The following is a 20,000-nucleotide window of genomic DNA, read 5'->3' on the forward strand; positions in this document are numbered from 1 at the left end:
GGGAGAAGGTGAGGGGGAGGGGGTCGTTGGGGCTGTGGGTCATAGGAGGGGGAGAGAAGGTGTGGGGGTGTCGTTAGGGCTGTGGGTCGTAGGAGGGGGAGAGAGGGAAGGGAAGAAGGTGGGGGTCGTAGGAGGGGGGAGAGAGGGAAAAGGTGGGGGGGTCAAATTAGGGCTGTGGGTCGTAGGAGGAAGGGAAGGTATGGAAGGTGGGGGTCGTTGGGGCTGTGGGTCGTAGGAGGGGAGATGGGGAGAGGGAAGGGATCTGTAGGGATTGGGGGTAGGGGGAGAAGGGGAGGGAGGGGAGAGATGTTTATTTTAGCTGCCAATATCAACGATTTGAATAAGCAGTCAGTACGAATAAGGAGAAGGAGGGGGGGGGGGGTGAGATATATTATTTCAGCTGCGAATATCGACGATTTGAATAACCAGTAAGTATGGTTGTTTCTAGACCCGAGAATAACATCATTCGTAACATTTAGATTCAGTTAGGGAGTTTAGATTTGTTTCACAATACTGAGACTGAAGTATGAATGTGATATGGTGAGTAATCATGTTGTTTTCTCTATCAAAAGTTGATTCGTTCCAAAAGTAGGTCGTTGGCAATGTAGTGACAGGATAAGTTGGTTAAGCAGCTGAAGTTGCATAAGGATTCAGATGCACATGCCACTGCCTTGAGCTTACCACTGTGTGCTCATAAAGCTATGGTAGATGTGCGTCATCCTATTTGCAATTCATATGACAAGAAATATGCCGTAGAAGTCAGAGTGCCACTAAAGGTCTTCAAGATGTAGCAAAGCTCATTGTCCTCTCTCTCTCCATGTCTCTCTCTGTCTGTCTGTCTGTCTCTCTCTCTCTCTCTCTCTCTCTCTCTCTCTCTCTCTCTCTCTCTCTCTCTCTCTATCTCTCTCTCTCTCTCTTCTCTCTCTCTCTCTCTCTCTCTCTCACTCTCTCTCTCTCTCTCTCCCTCTCTCTCTCTTCTCCCTCTCCCTCCTCTCTCTCTCTCTCTCTCCCCCCCTCTCTCTTCTCTCTTCCCCCCCCCTCTCTCTGTCTATCTATCTATCTATCTCATTCTCATACATCAAGAGTGCCACTATAGCTCCCTAACAGCGAGACCTTTTCCAGAGCCAGCGACAAGTGCCGGAAGTCGCCCGTGAACATCTGGGGCTCGAGTCTGAAGGCCCGCGGGCAGGGCCTCTGCATCCAGGGCCAGGGCCAGACGCCGGGGCAGAGCCAGGGCCAGGGCCACTGGGACGACGACGACCACTTCGGGGCCATGATCGCCGACGGGCCTCCCTCCTTCACCGCCATCACCGCCAGCAGCCGCCACCTGGGGGGTGACCTCCCCCGCACGCCCGCCGACCACGCCAGGGCCTCCGACATGAGCCGCCACCCGTACACCATCAGCCTGGACCGGACCAAGGAGCTCGTGGCCAGGGACTCCCCGTCCTCCTTCAGGGACTTTACCAGAGATCCCCTGAAGGAAATCAAGGACAACCCGCTCAGGGATCCTCTAAGAGATCCTTTGGGCTACAGAGACTCCCTCAGGAGACCCAGGCTGGAGGTGATGGGTTGGGCCAAGCCTCGGCTGCTCAACGACGACCTCTCTCTGCCCAACGTGCCCGGAGGTAAGGCTCACTCACGGGGCCTTCCGGTGGTTGGGCCATTTGGTGTTAACTGAACTACTGGAGAGAGTGATAGAGAGAGGGGGGGGGGAGAGAAAGAGAGAGAGAGAGAGAGAATAAAAAAAATTCTTTAGATTTATTGATGTAGAGAAAAAAAAGTTTCATCATAAGGACTTTATGGTACTAGTTTTCACATAACCTTAAAAAGAAAAAAAAAGTAGTTGAATCTCTCTTAATATTTGTATCAATTTCTATATATGAAGTAATCGCGTGTTGACACTTTTTTTTTTTATTTCTCTATTTACTCCCCTTCCTTTTCCACCTCTTTATCACCCTATTCCTTTCCCACTAACGACCGCCATCTTGTTCGCAGTGACGTCATCGAACACGGGCAGCAGCAGCCCCAAGAAGTCGGGGGTTGGGGGCGGGGCTGGGGGCGTGTCCGAGGTTGGAAGCAGATCCCGAAGAGGGGGCGTGACCATGCCCATACTCAGTAGTATTCAGAGGAGCTCGGCGACGTCCGTGAGTGGCTTTATTAATTCTATTTTATTTTTTTTGGTTATTTTTATTTGGTGTCCTTTTCTTTTTTCTATTTTCTTTTTTTTGTCTCTTTCTTTTGGTGTCTCTTCTCTTTTCTTTTCTTTTCGATTTTTCTTTTTTCGATCGCCTTCCTTCTCTTTCTCTTCTTTCGATCTCTGTCTTTCTCTTCCTCTTTCTCTTTTTTCGATCACCCCCACTTTCGATTTCTCTCTCTCTATCTATCTGTCTCTCTCGCTCTCGCTCCCTCTCCCTCTCTCCCTCTCTTTCCCTCTCTCTCTCTCTCTCCCCCTCCCCCTCCTTTTAGATAGAAATTAGCTAGTAATTCTGTATATAATTATCAAATTGCATTTATTAAGCTGTCAATAATTTCTAATACACAAATATTTTGGTAATTTTTTCGCCAGTTATCAATCTCAATTTTCATTATGTTTCCTTAAAATTCCTTTATCTTCCTCAGACGGAATCCACGCCGCCCACCTCGCCCTTGGCCAACCTTCCTTACGTGTGAGGTCGTCCTTCAAAAATGGGATTTCTGAAGTACCAGTGTCTTCGAGGTCTTTTATAGAAAACGGGGTTGTGATGCGTCTACTTCTCCTGTTCCGTTTTGTTATTGTTTTTTTCATCTTTTTGGTTATTTTTCTTCTTATTTCTTGTGTTTGTTATCATCGTTCTTTTGCGTTCTTTGTGGTCCTGGTGATTTCTCCAGATAAGTTAGAAAGAGGGAATAAATATCGAGACAAAGAGAGGATTCAAAAGGAGAAAATGGTTCAGAAAGAAGCAGGGCAGACTTCGATAAAAAGAGGAAATTTTGTATCCGGTGGTACATAAACTCTTATAGATGATTTAGAACGATATTTGATAAGCTGAAAACAGTCTTACTCGTATCATAACTCAAGCAAGATATGACTTACCTGAGGAAGACGTATGAAAGTGACTGTGTGAGTGAAAAAAGGCAGACATCAGGATTATTTTGAAGACCGGACATTTTGGAAGAGTTCGATAACGCCAGATCTGATTATCAAAGTCATTTCCTTTGGCTTCTATCAACTTGCGGTATTTTTCTGCTGAAATATGGGATGAAGAACATTGTATAAATATCCAAGAGGAAATATACAAACAAATAGAAATCTCTTAAACTGAAAAAGAAGAAAAAAATGACTAGAATATCAGATAAAAAATCTCAAAACAAATAACCACATGTGTCTTTTCATCCAAGAATATGAAAGAACAAATACCTTTTACGTGTGGAAAGAACAGTGTGTTGGGTGGTGGGTATGTGATTGACAGCTTATCAAATGAGATCCTCGGCTAAGTGCGAATAAAAAAAAGAAAACTAAAAAACTTTAGAAAAATAGCTTAGTTTGGTGAGAGATCTGGTTTGTAATTACCAATAGAAAACAAAAAGAAAAACAGAAACCGAATTCGTTGGGAACATAAACTCAACATGGAAAATAAAGTGATATAAGTGTACAATTTCCTTTTTTAAAAAATCCAGAGAGGTTGTCAAAGTGATGAATTTTCAACCAGTGATTCAAAAAAAAAAAAAAAAAAAAGAACACGAAAGAGAGAGAGAACAAAACGAAGATATTTAAATAAAGATATCTAAACCTATATACTTCCTATAGCAGACTATAGACGCTATAGGCTCTCGTCTCACTCATTTTCAATAAAGAAGGAAAAAATGTCTCATAAGTATGGCATTTTATTCACTCATATTCAGTGCACTTCTTATGTCCTACCTTATTAATGTGAATTTTGGTGTCCTTTGCACACAGATGTACTACGAAAAATACAGACAATTCGTTATACACTCTACATTATTCTTCAAAGGTTTCTCTGTTTAATTAATTCATTATAGTATTTTTTTCTAAAGATATGAATTCAAGGTGTATTATTACTTTTATTTATTCATGTGTTATTGTTGTTTATTTATAGAGATTATCTATTTATTTGTTTATCATTTTCATTATTTTTATTATTATTATTGTCATCATTTCTGTTATCATTATCATTATTATTATTACTATTGTTATTATCATTATTACTATTGTTATGACTTATTATTATTATCATTAGTGTTAATATTATTATAAATTATTTACTTACTTACTACTATTGCTATTATCGTTAACATTATTATTACTATTGCTATTACACTGACCTTGCCAATAGTAGTAATAGCGGTCTAGCATCTTATTTATGGCTATTATTATCATCTTTATTCTTTATATCAACATCTTTCGTAATTCTTATCATTAAAGTTTTATGTGCAATGGATAAAAGAAAAAAATCTAGTATCAATAATTGTAGCATAATAATTGTCATTATTATGTTCCTTATGCTAATTATTACTAGTTTTATTGATGAAATTATTTTTATTCTCATCCTCAGTATGTTGTTATAAATATTTTCTATTACTATTGTCATCAGTTCACCTTATTTTATCTATGGCTTTATATGATTTTATTTTGGTACAAACTCTGTGTCTGAATTAGATTGAAATCACACACACACACACACACACACACAAACAAACAAACGCACACACATACACAAACAAGCACACAGACAACCACACAAATCACACACACACAAATACATACACACACACTATACACAAATAAACACAAAAGCACATAACCCCAAGAAAAGAAAAAATATATATAATAATTATCCACGAAGCACACTCCTTCAGCTGTCAAGTACAAAAATTATATGTGTGTTTAGTACGTGTCTTGTGTGTGCCACTACCACCACCACTCCCTCCCCCCCCCTACCCCTTCCACCCTCCACCTTGCAATTACTGAATAAATAGATGGATCCCAATGTAAAAAATAAAATAATCCATGAATGTAAAGTGAGGAAGAAAGAAGAAAGTGAAAAACGATTTTTTTTTTTTTTTTTTTTTTTTTTTTTTTTTTGTCTTTGTAAATAGTCGCAGATTTGAAGTGTTGCCCAAAAGTGGTCCGATTCTGGAGCTAGTATGAACCTGACTCGCTAGTGGTTGCTAGCCTTAAACTAGGAGGGAATTAATGCGTTTTCTGTTGGTATATTGTTGGTTCTGTTTTGTGTCTTGTTTTTGTATGGTTTATCACTTTCTCTTTTACTAGGACTATGCTCTGTTTATATTTGTCTCTGCCTGTCTGCCTTTCTCTCTCGCTGTCTCTCTTTCTTTCTTTCTTTCTTTCTTTCTTCCTTTCTTTCTCTTTCTCTCTCTCTCTCTCTCTCTCTCTCTCTCTCTCTCTCTCTCTCTCTCTCTCTCTCTCTCTCTCTCTCTCTCTCTCTCTCTCTCTCTCTCTTTCCAATTCCCTTCTCTCCCTCTCCACCCTTCTCTCTGTGTCATTTTCCATGTACAAAAATCTTTTATTTTTGTCTACTTTACTTATCAAACCGCTTCTAGTTTTTTATCGTCATAGCTGTATTATGTAGCACGAATAAAAACAAAACAATATACTCTAATAACTCTAATAAAGAGGTCTTTTAATAACCAAAAAAAAAAAGGAAAATAGTCCATGCTACTTTTTTTTATTCCGCAGAAAAGTTACAGTGAATACAAAAAACACGTTTTAGAAACTGTAGTGAGCGTGTTATTTATATATGCTGTACATTCGTCATAGATTATACAGTATATATATAAATTTGCCGAAAGAAACAACTAAAGGAGGTTTTCAATGTGATTTTACTGTTTTTTTTTTGTATAATATGAATGAGTGTGAGGTGTAACTATAGTAAAAAAAAATGTGTTATTTTTTATGTTTTAAAGATCTAAATGATGGACATGGTGAGGTGTATCTATTAGTAAGCAACTATTCAACATAAATAGCTAATTAATTGAGTGTTGTTAAAAAAGCAATTTACATAATTAGAACATTATGAATTCGATGATGAATAGGATCTATAATGAATATGTTCATAAAATTGTATAGTAATATAAAAAAAAGGAAAAGATATTTATGACAATATACATTTTCTCCTGATTTCATTCCGATTAATTTTAATATCAAATAAGAAAAAAATAACATATATTTATATTAGAAGTTTAAGAGAAAAAGAATGTCAGGTAATAAGGATATAATAATAAAATACAAGAAGAAATAACTTGGTTAGTGACAAAGAATCAGAAAAAAAGACATTCTAAAAGATAAACTCAAAAAAAGGGAAAACAGATTAAATTAAATGCAAAGAAAGTGCGAGATAAGAAAAAAATAAAACAGGATAAAAAATAATAATAAACAGAAAATGGAAATTGTCTCAAGAGACGAAAGAAAACGGAAAATACAGTAATGAAAAAAAATATTCTCGTGTCTGAATTGACTGTGAAAAATACTTTATTCCATGAACACGAATCAGAAATTCAGATTTTTTCTCAAGTTTTCATAAATTACACTATAAAAATATATAGTACATCTATGATAGCCATTATAAATAATGATAAAGAATTCCCCATGCATTACATTTTGATTTGATTATGACCTTAGACATGTATAAATACACGTAATTTCCTTATCTATGATCTAATGTTACGTAAAGGAATACATGAAGCTGTGAAACTTTTATTAAAAAAAACTATTGATTAATTTTATTTACGTTTTCGTTTTCTTTCTTTCTTTTTTTGAGGGGTGACTCAAACATTCTGAAATTTCATGGATTCCTTTAGACTTTAAGCCTTTATTAAACTCTATTCTAAGATGGAAATGCGGAGATAGGTAAATGTTCGAATTTCTATTTATATACTAATTCTAATTATATGAAAAACGAAACAGGAATGTGAGCAATGTTCAATGTAATTCGAGAAAAGAGGAAATAGTTCAGTGTCAGGACGGAGATGTATTGGATGAATCGAGGAAAAAAGAACGAATGAAAAAGTCATGTTAGAAAGAAAGTAATAAAGATGTACGAGGCAAAAAGCAAGGAAACTAGAGACCACAATACAGAAGGGAAAAAAATGAATAGAAAATTCCATGGAGTGAAAACGATGAATGAATTTTGAGATATTTGAGTGATGTATTTGAGGCACATGAACAAGGTTACTGAATGTTATCATAAGTGCTGATTGGCTGTTCATATCAAGGTCGAATCATTATTTTTTGTTCTTTCTCAAAAATGCAAAATAGTACTACAGAGATTGCGTTATTTTTTACCATATATCCTTATAAATAATTCTCGTTGAATAAATCCTTTAGGGAGTCATGAACAAGCTTGTATGATCAAACATGCGGTTTGGAAAATATTTGCGAGTCTCGAAACATATAAATCTTGGTATTACTATCATAAATTCAACGCGAAATTGAAGAAAAATGAGAGTTCTTGCTTCTATTGATTATTGGCTAATTACAAACTTTACCCTACTTCATTAATCATACATAGTTTCTTAATATTACGCCATCATGTTTTTATTCGACACTACAGATGGACACTGAGGTACAAAAAACAGTAGATTGTGAACATTGAATGCAGTGCATGGCTGTCCCAACGTAAAAAAAAGTCCTTCAGACAGCCTTGTTTGAAACTATTCCATGCATATCTCTGGTATCCCTTGACGTTTTCTAAAGAGCTACGGACATAGTTGGCCCCTTGTGCACATTGTCCTCACACTGTGTGGTTTACTGAACGTCTTTCGCGCGTTGAAGTCTTAGAGGGTGCTTTAAAGATCTCGTTTGTCCCGGCGGAGGGTCGTTCCAGCGGACCAAATGCCAACCATTTACGAGCTTGTTAGTATCGAAGGACCTTTGGCTGTGACGCTCCTTGCCTTTGGATTTCCCGAGGGGCGGTGGAGGGCGCCTTAGCCAGCGGGCAACAGGGTCCGGAGGAGGAGGACCACGGTGGCGAGGGAGGCGAGGGACGAGGAGACGCTGGAGGCGGAGGAGATGTCGTTGTGTTGGAGGTAAGAGATCTCGTGCGTGCCGTTGGTGACCTTCGTGTCCGCGTCGGGGTCCTCGCCGTCCGAGTCGTCCTCCAGCATCCCCGGTTCCTTCGAGGACGCGTGGATGTCCTTCCCCTCGGGTGGCCTCCGAGTCGCCGTGAGCTGGACCTTCCTGGCCAGCTCTTCGTCCTTGACCACCGTCACGACCTCGTACTCGTAGGTGTTCCCGTCGAGTCCGTGAATCACGTACTGGGGAATGCGACTCCGGTTCATCTCCGAGTGAATGGCGATCAGCACCGTCAGGTTCTGCTGGTCTGTCTGTTGGTCCTTCCAGCTCGTCATATCCGTGGCAAAGGTCGTGACGGTTGAAGTCGTCGTCGTCGTAGTCTCGGGAGTCGAGCTTGACGGCGAGGACTGGGCTGTCGAACCGAGTGTAGGAAGTTCGACGGTTGGACTGAGAGTAGAAAACTCAACGGTAGAGCTCGAAGTATGTGTTTCGGCATCTGAGGGAGATGTGATTTTCGACGTCGATTCAACCTGTTCAGTAGGAGCAGAAGGTTGTGAAGCAGGTGTCGACTCCGGATGCCTCGTCTCCGAAGTATCAGACGGAGGAGTACTTGTGGTTTTGTTGACAGAATCGAATTCTCCGTAAGATTCCGCTTCGCCGGAACCCAAGTCTTCCTCATCCGACGTCGTGTTTGGAGATGGAAGGCTTCCTGCTGTGGTTTCTGCGGTTTCCTGCAAAGTGGCGGTAGTCTCGCTAGCTTCCGTGGTTGTTTTGTCGTTCGTTGAAGCGTCGTCGAGCTTGTCTTGGTTCGAGTTAAGAGAGGTATTACTGGTGGATATTTTGTCCTCAGAAGAAATGTCGTATTCGATTACAGTGATGTTCGACTCAGCGGCACTGGCTTCAGCTGAGGCCGTAGTGGTGGCAGAGGCTGCATCGAGCATCGAGACACTTTTAGTTGTCTGATTCAGCAGTTCTCCGTCGAATTCAGATTCTCCACTTTCCAAGGAGGATAACGACGACTTGGAGGATATAAAGGAGGAATTCTCTATCGACATGTTGGATCCGATTCCACCAATTTCGAAAGTGGTCTTCTCGGTCTCAGAACTCTCGTCCGATTCCATGGAAGACGAGTACGACGTGGACTTATGATTCTCCTCGTCCTCTTCACTGTAATCCAATATGCTATTTATGTCTGTGTCGTTGTATGCGAGCTCGTTGATTCTCCTTTCGTGTTCCGTCAACGCTGTCTTCTGCGTCGTCGTCACTTCCAAGACAGTTGGAGTGACGGAAGGAGGCGACACGGTGACGATGACGTCGTCTGTGAACTCGTCATCACCGGAAGCTTCCATATCAGCGTCGTCATCGAAGTCGCCGGTCGTCGTGACGTCGAAGCTCGCGTCCATTCCTTCGGGAAGCGTCGAGCCCTCCACCAGGACGTCGACGCTGACCTCAACCCCATCGAAGGCGTCATCGTCCTCGAGGCTAGCGAGGTTGAGGTCGTTCTCCTTGGCTTCTCCCTCGAGGGCATTTCCACCTCCGGCTATCTCATTCTCAGCAGCTCCAGAGATTTCATTGTTTGCTGTTGAGGATGTGATGTTTTTCACTCCAGCTGCTTCGTCATCATCCTCTAGGTCGTTCGGTTTATAAAGGTGGTCTCTACTATCTTGTGAGATAATGCCTGTCGTAGGCGGTACGTCGATCGTCAAATCATTTTCGATTTCGTTATCAATATCGTCAGTAACAGTCTTCTCGCGCGTGTTAGAGGCGACCGTAGTAACCGCCTCGTGCGAATTTACACAAGTCACCCCTCGATCGGGATCGTTTTCCTCGCAATCGTTTTCTCTGTCGCACGCCTCGCCGAGAGGGACGCATCTCCCCGAGGGACAGAGGGTCATCGTCGCTTCGTCGCACTTCCTTCCGTCCCCTTTGGCCTCAACCCTTTCCTTCGCGACGTCCACGTTGAAGATGAAATTGCAAATGGGGAACTCCTCGTCGTCCGCCGTCCAGCAGTCTCGCTTCCCGTCGCAGAGGGTCGTGCGCAGGACACACTCTCCGCTCGCACAACGAAACTCCTCCTGAGTGCAGTTGACCTCCCGCACTTCCGCCGGAGTACACGGCGTCGTAGAAGGCTGAGCGCTGGTTGGAGGAGGAGGAGGCGCCGCGACCCTCATAGACCTGAAGGCGAGGCAGAAGCTCGAATCTTCGTCCTCTGAAGTGGGACAGTCTGCAACGCCGTCACACAGCTGGCGATGTTCCACGCACTGTCCCATCCAGCAGGGCACCTCGTCTGGGCCACACTGGTCCTTCTTGCACACTTCGCCAGACTCGTCCCACCTGAACAAGAAAGATTTTTTTTATTTACATCGTGTAAATTGTGTCTGTATATCACCGCATATATTCTATCTTTATTCTCATTCGTATATTCTGTATTTATTCTCATTCGTATATATTCTGTATTTATTCTCATTCTTATATATTCTGTATTTATTCTCATTCGTATATATTCTGTATTTATTCTCATTCGTATATTTTGTATTTATTCTCATTAGCATATATTTTGTATTTATTCTCATTCGTATATATTCTGTATTTATTCTCATTCGTATATATTCTGCATTTATTCTCATTCGTATATATTCTGTATTTATTCTCATTCGTATATATTCTGCATTTATTCTCATTCGTATATATTCTGTATTTATTCTCATTCGTATATATTCTGTATTTATTCTCATTCGTATATATTCTGCATTTATTCTCATTCGTATATATTCTATATTTATTCTCATTCGCATATATACTGTATTTATTCTCATTCGTATACATTCTATATTTATTCTCATTCGTATATTTTGTATTTATTCTCATTAGCATATATTTTGTATTTATTCTCATTCATATATAATCTGTATTTATATCATTGTGTGTGTACTGTATCTCTACATACCACTGACTATATACTGCATAAATAACACAATATAAACTGAATATGTGCTACTATAGACACTTATCTTATTTATATCACATACATACTATATCAATGACATTAAATATACTGCCACAACGTCCTACAATCAGTTGTTAAAAGAAACCCAACATAAACCCTACCCCCCCCCCCGCCGACCCCCCCCCTCACCCAAAAATACAATACGCCCTTCATTTAAGTACCTTAATCCTTATTAATCTGATTACCCTTTACACATAACCTAAAAAAAGGGAAGGAACAATGAGCAAAAGCACCAAAAAGTGCAAATGGTGAACAATTGCACGAATTTTTGCACGTTGCACGGATTCAGGGCCATTGTGCTTTTAATCAACAACTTCCCTCTTCTGGTGCTTTTAAAATCCTCTCACTCTGCTCTCTCTCTCGTCCTTCCTTCTTTTCGACGCTAATTCCATTTCCTTTATTGGGGTATTATTGGTGTTTTTGTTATTGCTTTGTCTCTTTCTCTCTCCGTTTTTCGTTTTGAGGTATTATTGGTGTTTTTTTTTTTTTATTCTTTTGTCACTTTCTCTTTCTCTCTTTTCGTTTTTCGTTTTATGTTGGTGTTTTGTTTTTGTTTTTTCTTTCTCTCTCTCTCTCTCTCTCTCCTCTCTCTCTCTATCTCTCTCTCTCTCTCTCTCTCTCTCTCTCTCTCTCTCTCTCTCTCTCTCTCTCTCTCTCTCTTCCTCGCTCTCTCTCCCTCTCTCTCTCTCTCTCTCTCTCTCTCTCTCTCTCTCTCTCTCTCTCTCTCTCTCTCTCTCTCTCTCTCTCCCTCTCTCTTTCTGTCTGTTTTTGTCTATCTCTCTCTATCTGTCTGTCTATTTATTTATCTCTCTATCACTCTATCCCTTCCTTATCCTCCCTTCCCCTCTTCCTCTTTCCCTCCCCACCCTCCCTACCCTCTTCCTCTCTCCCTCTCCTCCCTCCCTTCCCCTCTTCCTTCCCTTCCTCTCCCTTTTCTACCCATCCCTTATCCTTCCCTACCCACCCATCCCTCTCCCCTCTACCTTTCCATCCCCTTTTCCCCTCACCCATCCCCTACCCTTCCACCCACCCTTCCTTCCCTACCCTACCCTTCACCCTCTCCCTACCCTACCCATCCCCTCTCCCCACCCTACCCTCCCCCCTCTCCCCACCCTACCCTACCCACCCTCCCCCTTCCCCCTCTCCTCCCCACCCTCCCCTCTCCCTCCCCTCCCCATCCCCACCCTCCTTCCCTCTCCCATCCCCTCACCTACCCATCAGGACAGTCCTCCACGCCGTCGCAGGTGAGATCCACAGACACGCAGCCGCCGCCAGAGGGGCACTTGAGAGCTTCCTGGCTGCAGACGGGGCAGCCGTACTCGTCCTCGCCGTCTGGGGGGGGAGAGGGGAGGGTGAGTAAGGGGGGCTGTAGGGAGATTGAGGGGGGGGGTAGGGGGGTGTAGGGAGGCTGGGGGGGTAGGGGGGTGAGGGGAGATTGGGGGTGGGTAGGGGGTGTAGGGAGATGGGAGTGAGAGTAGGGGGGTAGGGAGATTGAGGGAGAAGAGATGGTGAGTAGTGGGTGTAAGGAGATTGGGGTGGGTAGGGGGGAGCTGGGGGGATAGGGAGATGAGGGTGGGTAGGGGTGTAGGGAGATGGGGGTGGGTAGGGAGGTGGGGGTGGGTAAGGGGATAGGGAGATGGGGATGGGTAGGGGGACAGGGAGAGGGGAGGGTGAGTAGGGAGGCGAGGGAGATGAGGGTGGGTAGGGGGGAGAGATGGATGGGTAGGGGGACAGGGAGGTAAGGGTGGGTAGAGGGGGGATAGGGAGATGAGGGTGGTTGAAAAATGTGAAAAACCGCGGACAAATGAGACACACAAAGGGGTTATTAAACAACAAAAGGAATTGTTTTGACTTCAAGACTTGACGGGGAGGAGAGGGAGGTGGAAGACGAGAGAGAGGGAGAAAGGGATTGAAGGAAGGGGGGGAAGAGATAGGAGAGGGAGGGGGGAGGGGGAAGGGGAAAGGAGAGAGGGGAGGGGGAGGAGGAGAAGAATGAGAACGAGGACAGAAGGAAAGGGGGAAGGGGAAAGACGAGAGAAAGAGGGGGGAGGGGAGAGGAAGGAAGTAGATGGAGCGAATAAGGGAGAAGGAAAGAAGGGGAGGTTTAGCAAGGAGAGGGGAAAAAAGGGGTAGAGGGAAGGTGGTTGAACGAGGAAAAGCAGGGAAAAGAGAGAAAGGAAGGAAGGGGGGAAGAAAAGAGACAGAGGGATAGAAGATTAAGGAAGGAGAGGGAAACGGAACAAAAAAAGAAGGAAAAGCAAAGAAAGGGAAAAGGGTAGAAGAGAATTTGAAGGAAAGAGAGAGAAAGTAAAATTAAAAGAGTAGGGAAGAGGATGGACGAGGTAAGAACAGAGAGAGAAGAAGAAAAAAGTGAATAACCTAAGAGAGAAGAGAGAAAGGGGGGGATAGTGAGGGAGAAGAGGACATTAAGAAAAGTACATAAAAAAAAGGAAGAGAAGAGGATAGATAAAGAAAGACCAGAGAGAAAAAGAAGAAAGAGAGAGAGAGAAGAAGAAAGAAGTGAATAACCTAAGAGAGAAGAGAAGAAGGGGGGAGGGGGTAGAGAGGGAGGGGAGGCCGTTAAAAAAGTACATTTCTAAACAAGTGAGACACACAAACAAGAGAAACAATGACAGTTCCTTTGTTCTGAGATTGTCAGGACTTTCCACTCCATAATTTATTCTTAGAAGAAGGGAGGAAGAAAGGGAGAGAAGGAGATGAAAGGAGAAACCGATAGAAAGAGACAAATGCAAACAGACCAAAGAAATCACAGATAAAGGGAGAGATGGAGGGGGAGAAAATAGAGATAAGAATAGATAGATAGAAAAATAGATAGATAGATAGATAGGTAGGTAGATAGATAGAGAGATAGAAAGATACACTAATAGAAAGGGAGAGAGCGAGCCAAACAAAGAATTTAGAAAATAGAAAGAGGGAGAAAGAGAAATAGATAAAAGCGAGACACAGAAAATAGATAGAAGACAAAAAAACAAGCAAACATAAACACACAAAAACAACAGTAGTAACAAACAAAGCCAAGCAATTAAGGACACAAACAACAAACACAAAAAGTACAACAAAAGCACGACTCCACAGACCTCTATAAACAAAACAAACAAAAAAACACCACAGGCCTCTACAAACAAACATACTAAAAAATACAACGCCACAAACCTCAAAAAAGCGACACCACAGACCTCCACAAACAAACAACAAACAATAAAAACAACACAAACCTCCACAAACAAAAAACGACACCACAGACCCCCACAAACAAACAAAAAAACAACACCACAAACCTCGTTAACCAAACAAACAAACAAAAACACCACAAACCTCTTTAAACAAACAAAAACAACACCACAAACCTCCACAAACAAGCAAAAACCACCACCACAAACCTCCACAAACAACAAACAAACAAACACACTTAAACCCCCTTGGCACCGACCTCTACAGTCCTCGTGGCCGTCGCAGTGCCACGGCCCCGGGATGCACACTTCGTCCCAGCAGCGGAAGCCGTCGCACGGGGACCGGTCGCAGCCCACTTCGTCAGCGCCGTCTGCGGGAGGAGGGGAGGGAAGGGGGGGGTTATGGTTTTTGTTGTTGTTGTTGTTGTTGTGTGTGTTTTTTTCTTTATTTTTTTCTATTTTTTATATTTATTTTTTGTTTTTGTTTTTTCTTTCGTTTTTACTTGTCTTTTATTATTTTTTTGTTGTTTTTCTTTTTTTTTTTTTTGGGGGGGGGGGAGGTTTCTCGTTGTGTTTTCTTGTTTGTTTATTTTGTTATTTTTTTCTTTTATTTTTTTCTTTCCTCTTTTTTTTTTTTTTTTTTTTGGGGGGGTGGAGGGCATATATATATATATTTTTTTTTTGGGGGGGGGGTAATATTTATGGCTGCTTATCTGGAGGACATATTCTGTGTTTGTTTGTTTCTTTCTTTGTGGCTGAATGATCTTGTTTGTTTGATTAGTTGATATCCTGTATGTACGTATTTTTCAAATTTATGTGTATTATTTCTTTTCTTTTACATGTGCGTGTGTTTGTAAAATTGTCTGTTTGTTTTGACCGTTGAGTTTGTGTACTTATTTGTTAGTTTGTTTGTCTTTGCCTGTCTGTCTGTCTGAATGTCTGTTTGTTTGTGTGTGTCACTGTCTGTGTTTGTTTATGTCTCCGTCTCTTTGTTTGTGTTTTGTCTGTGTTTGTGTTTGTTTCTGTGTGATTTCGTACTCTTAAAGGTCATATTTGTTTGTTTCTGTAAGTATAGATTGTTTGTGAGTACGTGTACACATGTTTCTTCTTCTCCTGTGTTTGTTTTTGCTTATTTTTTTGTCTTTGTTGCAAATTAGCACCTTATTTCACTACGGCATAAAGGTTTAACCAATCATGCCATTGATTCAGAGCACAAAATCAATGACGAGTCGATGGCAACAACACGCCACGTTGACAATAGGGTGTTCCTCGAATATAAAATGAGATTAAATCGGTGCACGCGTGTTGGCAACGCGTAATTACCCGATACACAAATGACTTTATTCTGCTTCGAGAACAATGAAGCTTGCATAGTTGCAGGACCGGAGACAATGAGGTTATGTTGCAGTAATTGATATATCAGCTTGGGTCGTTTCAATGCTGTAATATGTTGATGTTGTTATTGTGAGCGTCCGCGTGTGTGTCATCTCATCTCTCTTTGTTTATTTGTTTGTTTGTTTGTTTTCTCTCTCTGTCTATCTATCTCTATCTCTCTCCCTCCCTCTCCCTATCAATCTATCTCTATCGCTCTCTATCTATCTCTATCTATCCATCTGTTTACATTCTCTCTCTCTCTCTCTCTCTCTCTCTCTCTCTCCCTCTCTCTCTCTACCCCTCTCCCCTCTCCCCTCTCCCTCCCTCTCCTTCTCCCTCTCCCTCCCTCCCTCTCTCTCCCTCCCTCTCTCTCTCTCCCTCCCTCCCTTCCTCTCCCTCTCTCTTTCCTCTCTTAACGAACGTATAACACAACGCCCCACAGCATATTCACATATTATCATTATGTATGTTCATTGTCTCTATAACACCATTACTTCCATAAACATTAATTAAGCAAAACAAACAATATTCGGATTTATTTGTAGCAACAATACCATGTCAGAATACCACATACAGAACCAATGTGTGTCTAAGGCAATGGTTCCTAATTTATAATTGTTATCATTATTGTTAATATTATTATTATTGTTAATATTATAATTGTTGTTATTATTATTGTTATTATTATTTTCATTATTATCATTATCATTATTACTATTATTATTATTATTATTATTATTATTATTATTATTATTATCATTATTATTATTATCATAATAATTATTATTATCATTACTACTACTACTACTACTATTATTATTATTATTATTATTATTATTATTATTATTATTATTATTATTATTATTATTATTATTATTATTGTTATTATTATCATTATTGTTATTGTTATTACTATTATTATTATTATTATTATTATTATTATTATTATTATTATTATTATTATTATTATCATTATTATTATCACTATTATTATTATAATTATTATTTTACAATCACACCCATCTAGTAGCTAGTATTTGCTTTTCCTTTCAAATGTTGACATGACAAAATACGTAAAAAAAATCCATTAAATCAAAAGTATAAACTTGAAAAATACGTGTTTTCAGCCATTTTAACTCAGCAGCGAATTCTGCATCATTTACATACTCAAAAAATTATAACAATTCTGAATGTAATTTTTCTTATTATTCTTTTTTTTTTTTTTTTTTTTTGCCTTTTTTCTTCTTTCTTTCTTTCCCTTTTATTTTACCTCTTCTTCCCACTTTTTTTTCTTTTTCTTCTTTCTTTCTTTTCTATTTTACCTTTTCCCCTCCTTTCTCTCATCTTCTTCTCCTTTCTTTCTCTTTTAACATTCCCGAAGTTTGAGAACCACCAAAGTAAACTAACCTGGGCAATCAGGTGAACCGTCACAGATCCAGTAAGGTGACACACAGCGTTCGGAACCTGGACATCGGACTTGGAGGTTCGAGTAGCACTCAGACACGCCGTCGGTTGTTCGTTCTCCACCAACTGTCGGAGGGCGAGGAGTGGTTAGAGTTTTTTGTAAGGTTAGTTGGAGGAGTGATATAGGCTGTGGATGATTTGATGGGATGGTGTGTAGGTAAGTGGGTGTGTGGATGGATGGATTGTATTATTATACGTACACACGCATATATACACACACGTATATACATACATACATTATATATATGTGAATTATGACATATATATTTGCATTTACTAGCGCTGCAGAAGCTCCATAGTATCATTCTCTCTCGTGATCGAAACTGTGGTGCGAATAACGTGAACGAAACCGCGGTGCGAATAACGTAAACGAAACTGCAGTGCGAATAATACCATAGTTCCTTAGTGTTTACAAAGTGAAAGTGGCGATAAGATGTTTTATACTTGTGCTCTAGATCCACTAGTTATATGGGGGTAAATGGCGCTGTCCACCCTAGTTAAATATGCAGTAAGAACGACAGGGTACGTGCAAAATGAGTGGAAAATATAAAATAGTGCAAAATATACCTTACATAATGGATGAGATACGTAACAGAACAGAGCACAGAAGATCTTGGTTACTATAGGCCTATTCATACCTCCTTTGCTGGCTAAAGAAAATACTCATACATCAGAGAATGATATTTAAGATATTTAAATCCAACATCACTGCTAAAATGGAGATTTCCCGCTACCAAGAGCTCTGCCTTGTTTATTTACGTAGCGCCAAGGCCCGACAGCTGTTCACTAGGGACCGCAGTTGTGTTGTCTCTCTGGTTGAACGTAATGCTGTTGTGACAGAACGCTAATTTGTGAAGTCTGTTTACAGCGCTACATGGCGTTTCCGATTTCTTTCGCAATATTCCGTGGAAGTGAAGTCTTTATCGTATATTTTTACGATTTGAGGGGTAATATTACGTGTTCCAGCTGCAAATACGGAACGGAAATCAGAGACTACACCCGGACCACCCAAGCACGCCGTTACCCTTCACCAAAAGGTAATTCCACTTTGCATTTTTTAACGTACGGAGTAATGTAATAGATGGAAGCGGTCGGGTAGGAAGTGTGGCGATTGGGAAAGGGTCCGGGAACACGTGGCGATCGGGAGAGTGTCTTGGGTAGGTAGTTCTTTGTTTATTTGGGAATTGGTGCTTTTAGGATGATGTTCAGAGCGAGGGGGGGGGGGGGCGGGAGATATAGAAAGATAAAGAGATAAAAGAGATAGAGAGAGAGAGGGAGGGGGAGATATAGAAAGATAAAGAGATAAAGAGATAGATAGAGAGAGAGGGAGATAGAGTAAGAGATAAAGAGATAAAGAGAGAGGGAGATAGAGAAAGAGATAAAAAGATAGAGAGAGAGGGGGGAGATAGAGAAAGAGAGAAAGAGATAGATAGAGAGAGGGAGATAGATAGAGATAAAGATATAGATATTGATACAGAGAGAGAAAAAAGAGCAGTCTGATAGGATGATGTTTAGAGAGAGAGAGAAAGAAGAGAAAGGGTAGTCTGTTAGTGGCTATTGGGAAGGGGTTCATGGAAACAAGGCGATCGGGCGTTCGTCTGTGAGATAAATAGTTCCTTGTTTATCAATCAGTATGTGGTTTTAGCATACGGGTCAATTCATTCCTTCGTACGGTAAGTGGCTTAAACGTTTCTTGACCCGAGTTTTCAATTTTCTGCTTTTTTTTTCTTTCACTTTTTAAAATGCTTGTTATATCGATTTCGAGACCCCAATGTTGTTGGCTTGAGGTGGGAGCATTTAGGAATTCAGGAGGCTTGGTTTGGGGATATTTGTGTGTGTTTCATTCCCTAAGATTGCAGTTGATAGTAGAAAAAAGGAAAAAAATCAATTTCTTCTAGAAGTGTGTGTGTGTGTGTGTGTGTGTATTTGTGTGTGTGTGTGTGTGTGTGTGTGTGTGTGTGTGTGTGTGTGTGTGTGTGTGTGTGTGTGCAGCTACGCAGAAAACTATCCTTAGAAGGTGTGTCGAATCATACAATAACGAACATAACTTAATGCTACGGAAGTGTTGCTATTTTGGGTTTCGAATCTGTCTCGTTCCGACTCGTGTCTCGAACAGTTCCGTAACTCACTTGAATTCACCGCGAGATTATTTTATTCCCGCAAGAGATGGAATTTGTTTTGCAATATTCGGATAAGTTACACATACCCAAAAGAAGTTGGAAAATCAGGGATATCAACAGATTCGTAGCGTTAACAACTGTATCTCAAAAAGAATCGTTGCTTTTGTCAGAATGTTTAGCATGATTTTCTAACGGTATTTTTGTGTAGTTGCACGTGAGTGTGTATCTATACATGTATATATGCTTATATATATTCGAGTAAATATATATATATATATATATATATATATATGTATATATATATATGTATGTGTATATATATATATATATGTATGTATATATATATATATATATATATATATATATATATATATATATATGTATGTATATATATATATATATATATATATATATATATATATATATATATATATATATATATATATATATATATATATATGTGTGTGTGTGTGTGTGTGTGTGTGTGTGTGTGTGTGTGTGTGTGTGTATGTATGTATGTATAAAGAGAAAGAGAGAGTCGGATTAAAATTCTATAAGCTAGTACATTCTCAAAGCGAAAAAGAGAAGAGAAAAGTCTGAAGATCCATTCGTGCTACTACTAACGAAGAAGACTTTGATCCAGCTTTCGCGAATAAAATAACATTTAATTTCTGAAAACCCTGAAGCCAGCGGAGGTCCCTAGTGTGCAGTACCTCGAGTCCATTCGTATCTGCCTGTCTATCTATCTATCTATCTATCTATCTATCTATCTATCTATCTATTTACCTACCTACCTACCTACCTCCCTCCCT

The 20,000-nt window shown here is 40.4% G+C and overlaps 2 protein-coding genes across 2 annotated transcripts in view; one reads left to right on the forward strand and one right to left on the reverse strand.

The window, feature by feature from the left end:
- The window catches only part of LOC113800815 (cyclin-dependent kinase-like 2), a gene marked incomplete in the record, with an annotated part of 72,084 nt that extends 67,966 nt beyond the window's left edge, over nt 1–4,118 (forward strand). Inside the window, 3 exon segments of the mRNA XM_070113749.1 lie at nt 1,123–1,625; nt 1,996–2,144; nt 2,620–4,118. Of these exon segments, the coding sequence (XP_069969850.1) occupies nt 1,123–1,625; nt 1,996–2,144; nt 2,620–2,670 (703 nt within the window).
- Nucleotides 4,119–5,671: 1,553 nt separating this feature from the next.
- The window catches only part of LOC113800798 (uncharacterized), a 136,231-nt gene continuing 121,902 nt past the window's right edge, over nt 5,672–20,000 (reverse strand). Inside the window, exons 8-11 of the mRNA XM_070113236.1 lie at nt 17,012–17,134; nt 14,491–14,601; nt 12,254–12,371; nt 5,672–10,366 (exon numbers count right to left, since the gene is read on the reverse strand). Coding sequence (XP_069969337.1) covers nt 7,945–10,366; nt 12,254–12,371; nt 14,491–14,601; nt 17,012–17,134 — 2,774 coding nt within the window. The 3' untranslated portion in view covers nt 5,672–7,944. The remainder of the gene's footprint in view (nt 10,367–12,253; nt 12,372–14,490; nt 14,602–17,011; nt 17,135–20,000) is intronic.

This window comes from Penaeus vannamei, chromosome 34 (assembly GCF_042767895.1).
Source record: "Penaeus vannamei isolate JL-2024 chromosome 34, ASM4276789v1, whole genome shotgun sequence".
Taxonomy (NCBI): Eukaryota; Metazoa; Arthropoda; class Malacostraca; order Decapoda; family Penaeidae; genus Penaeus; species Penaeus vannamei.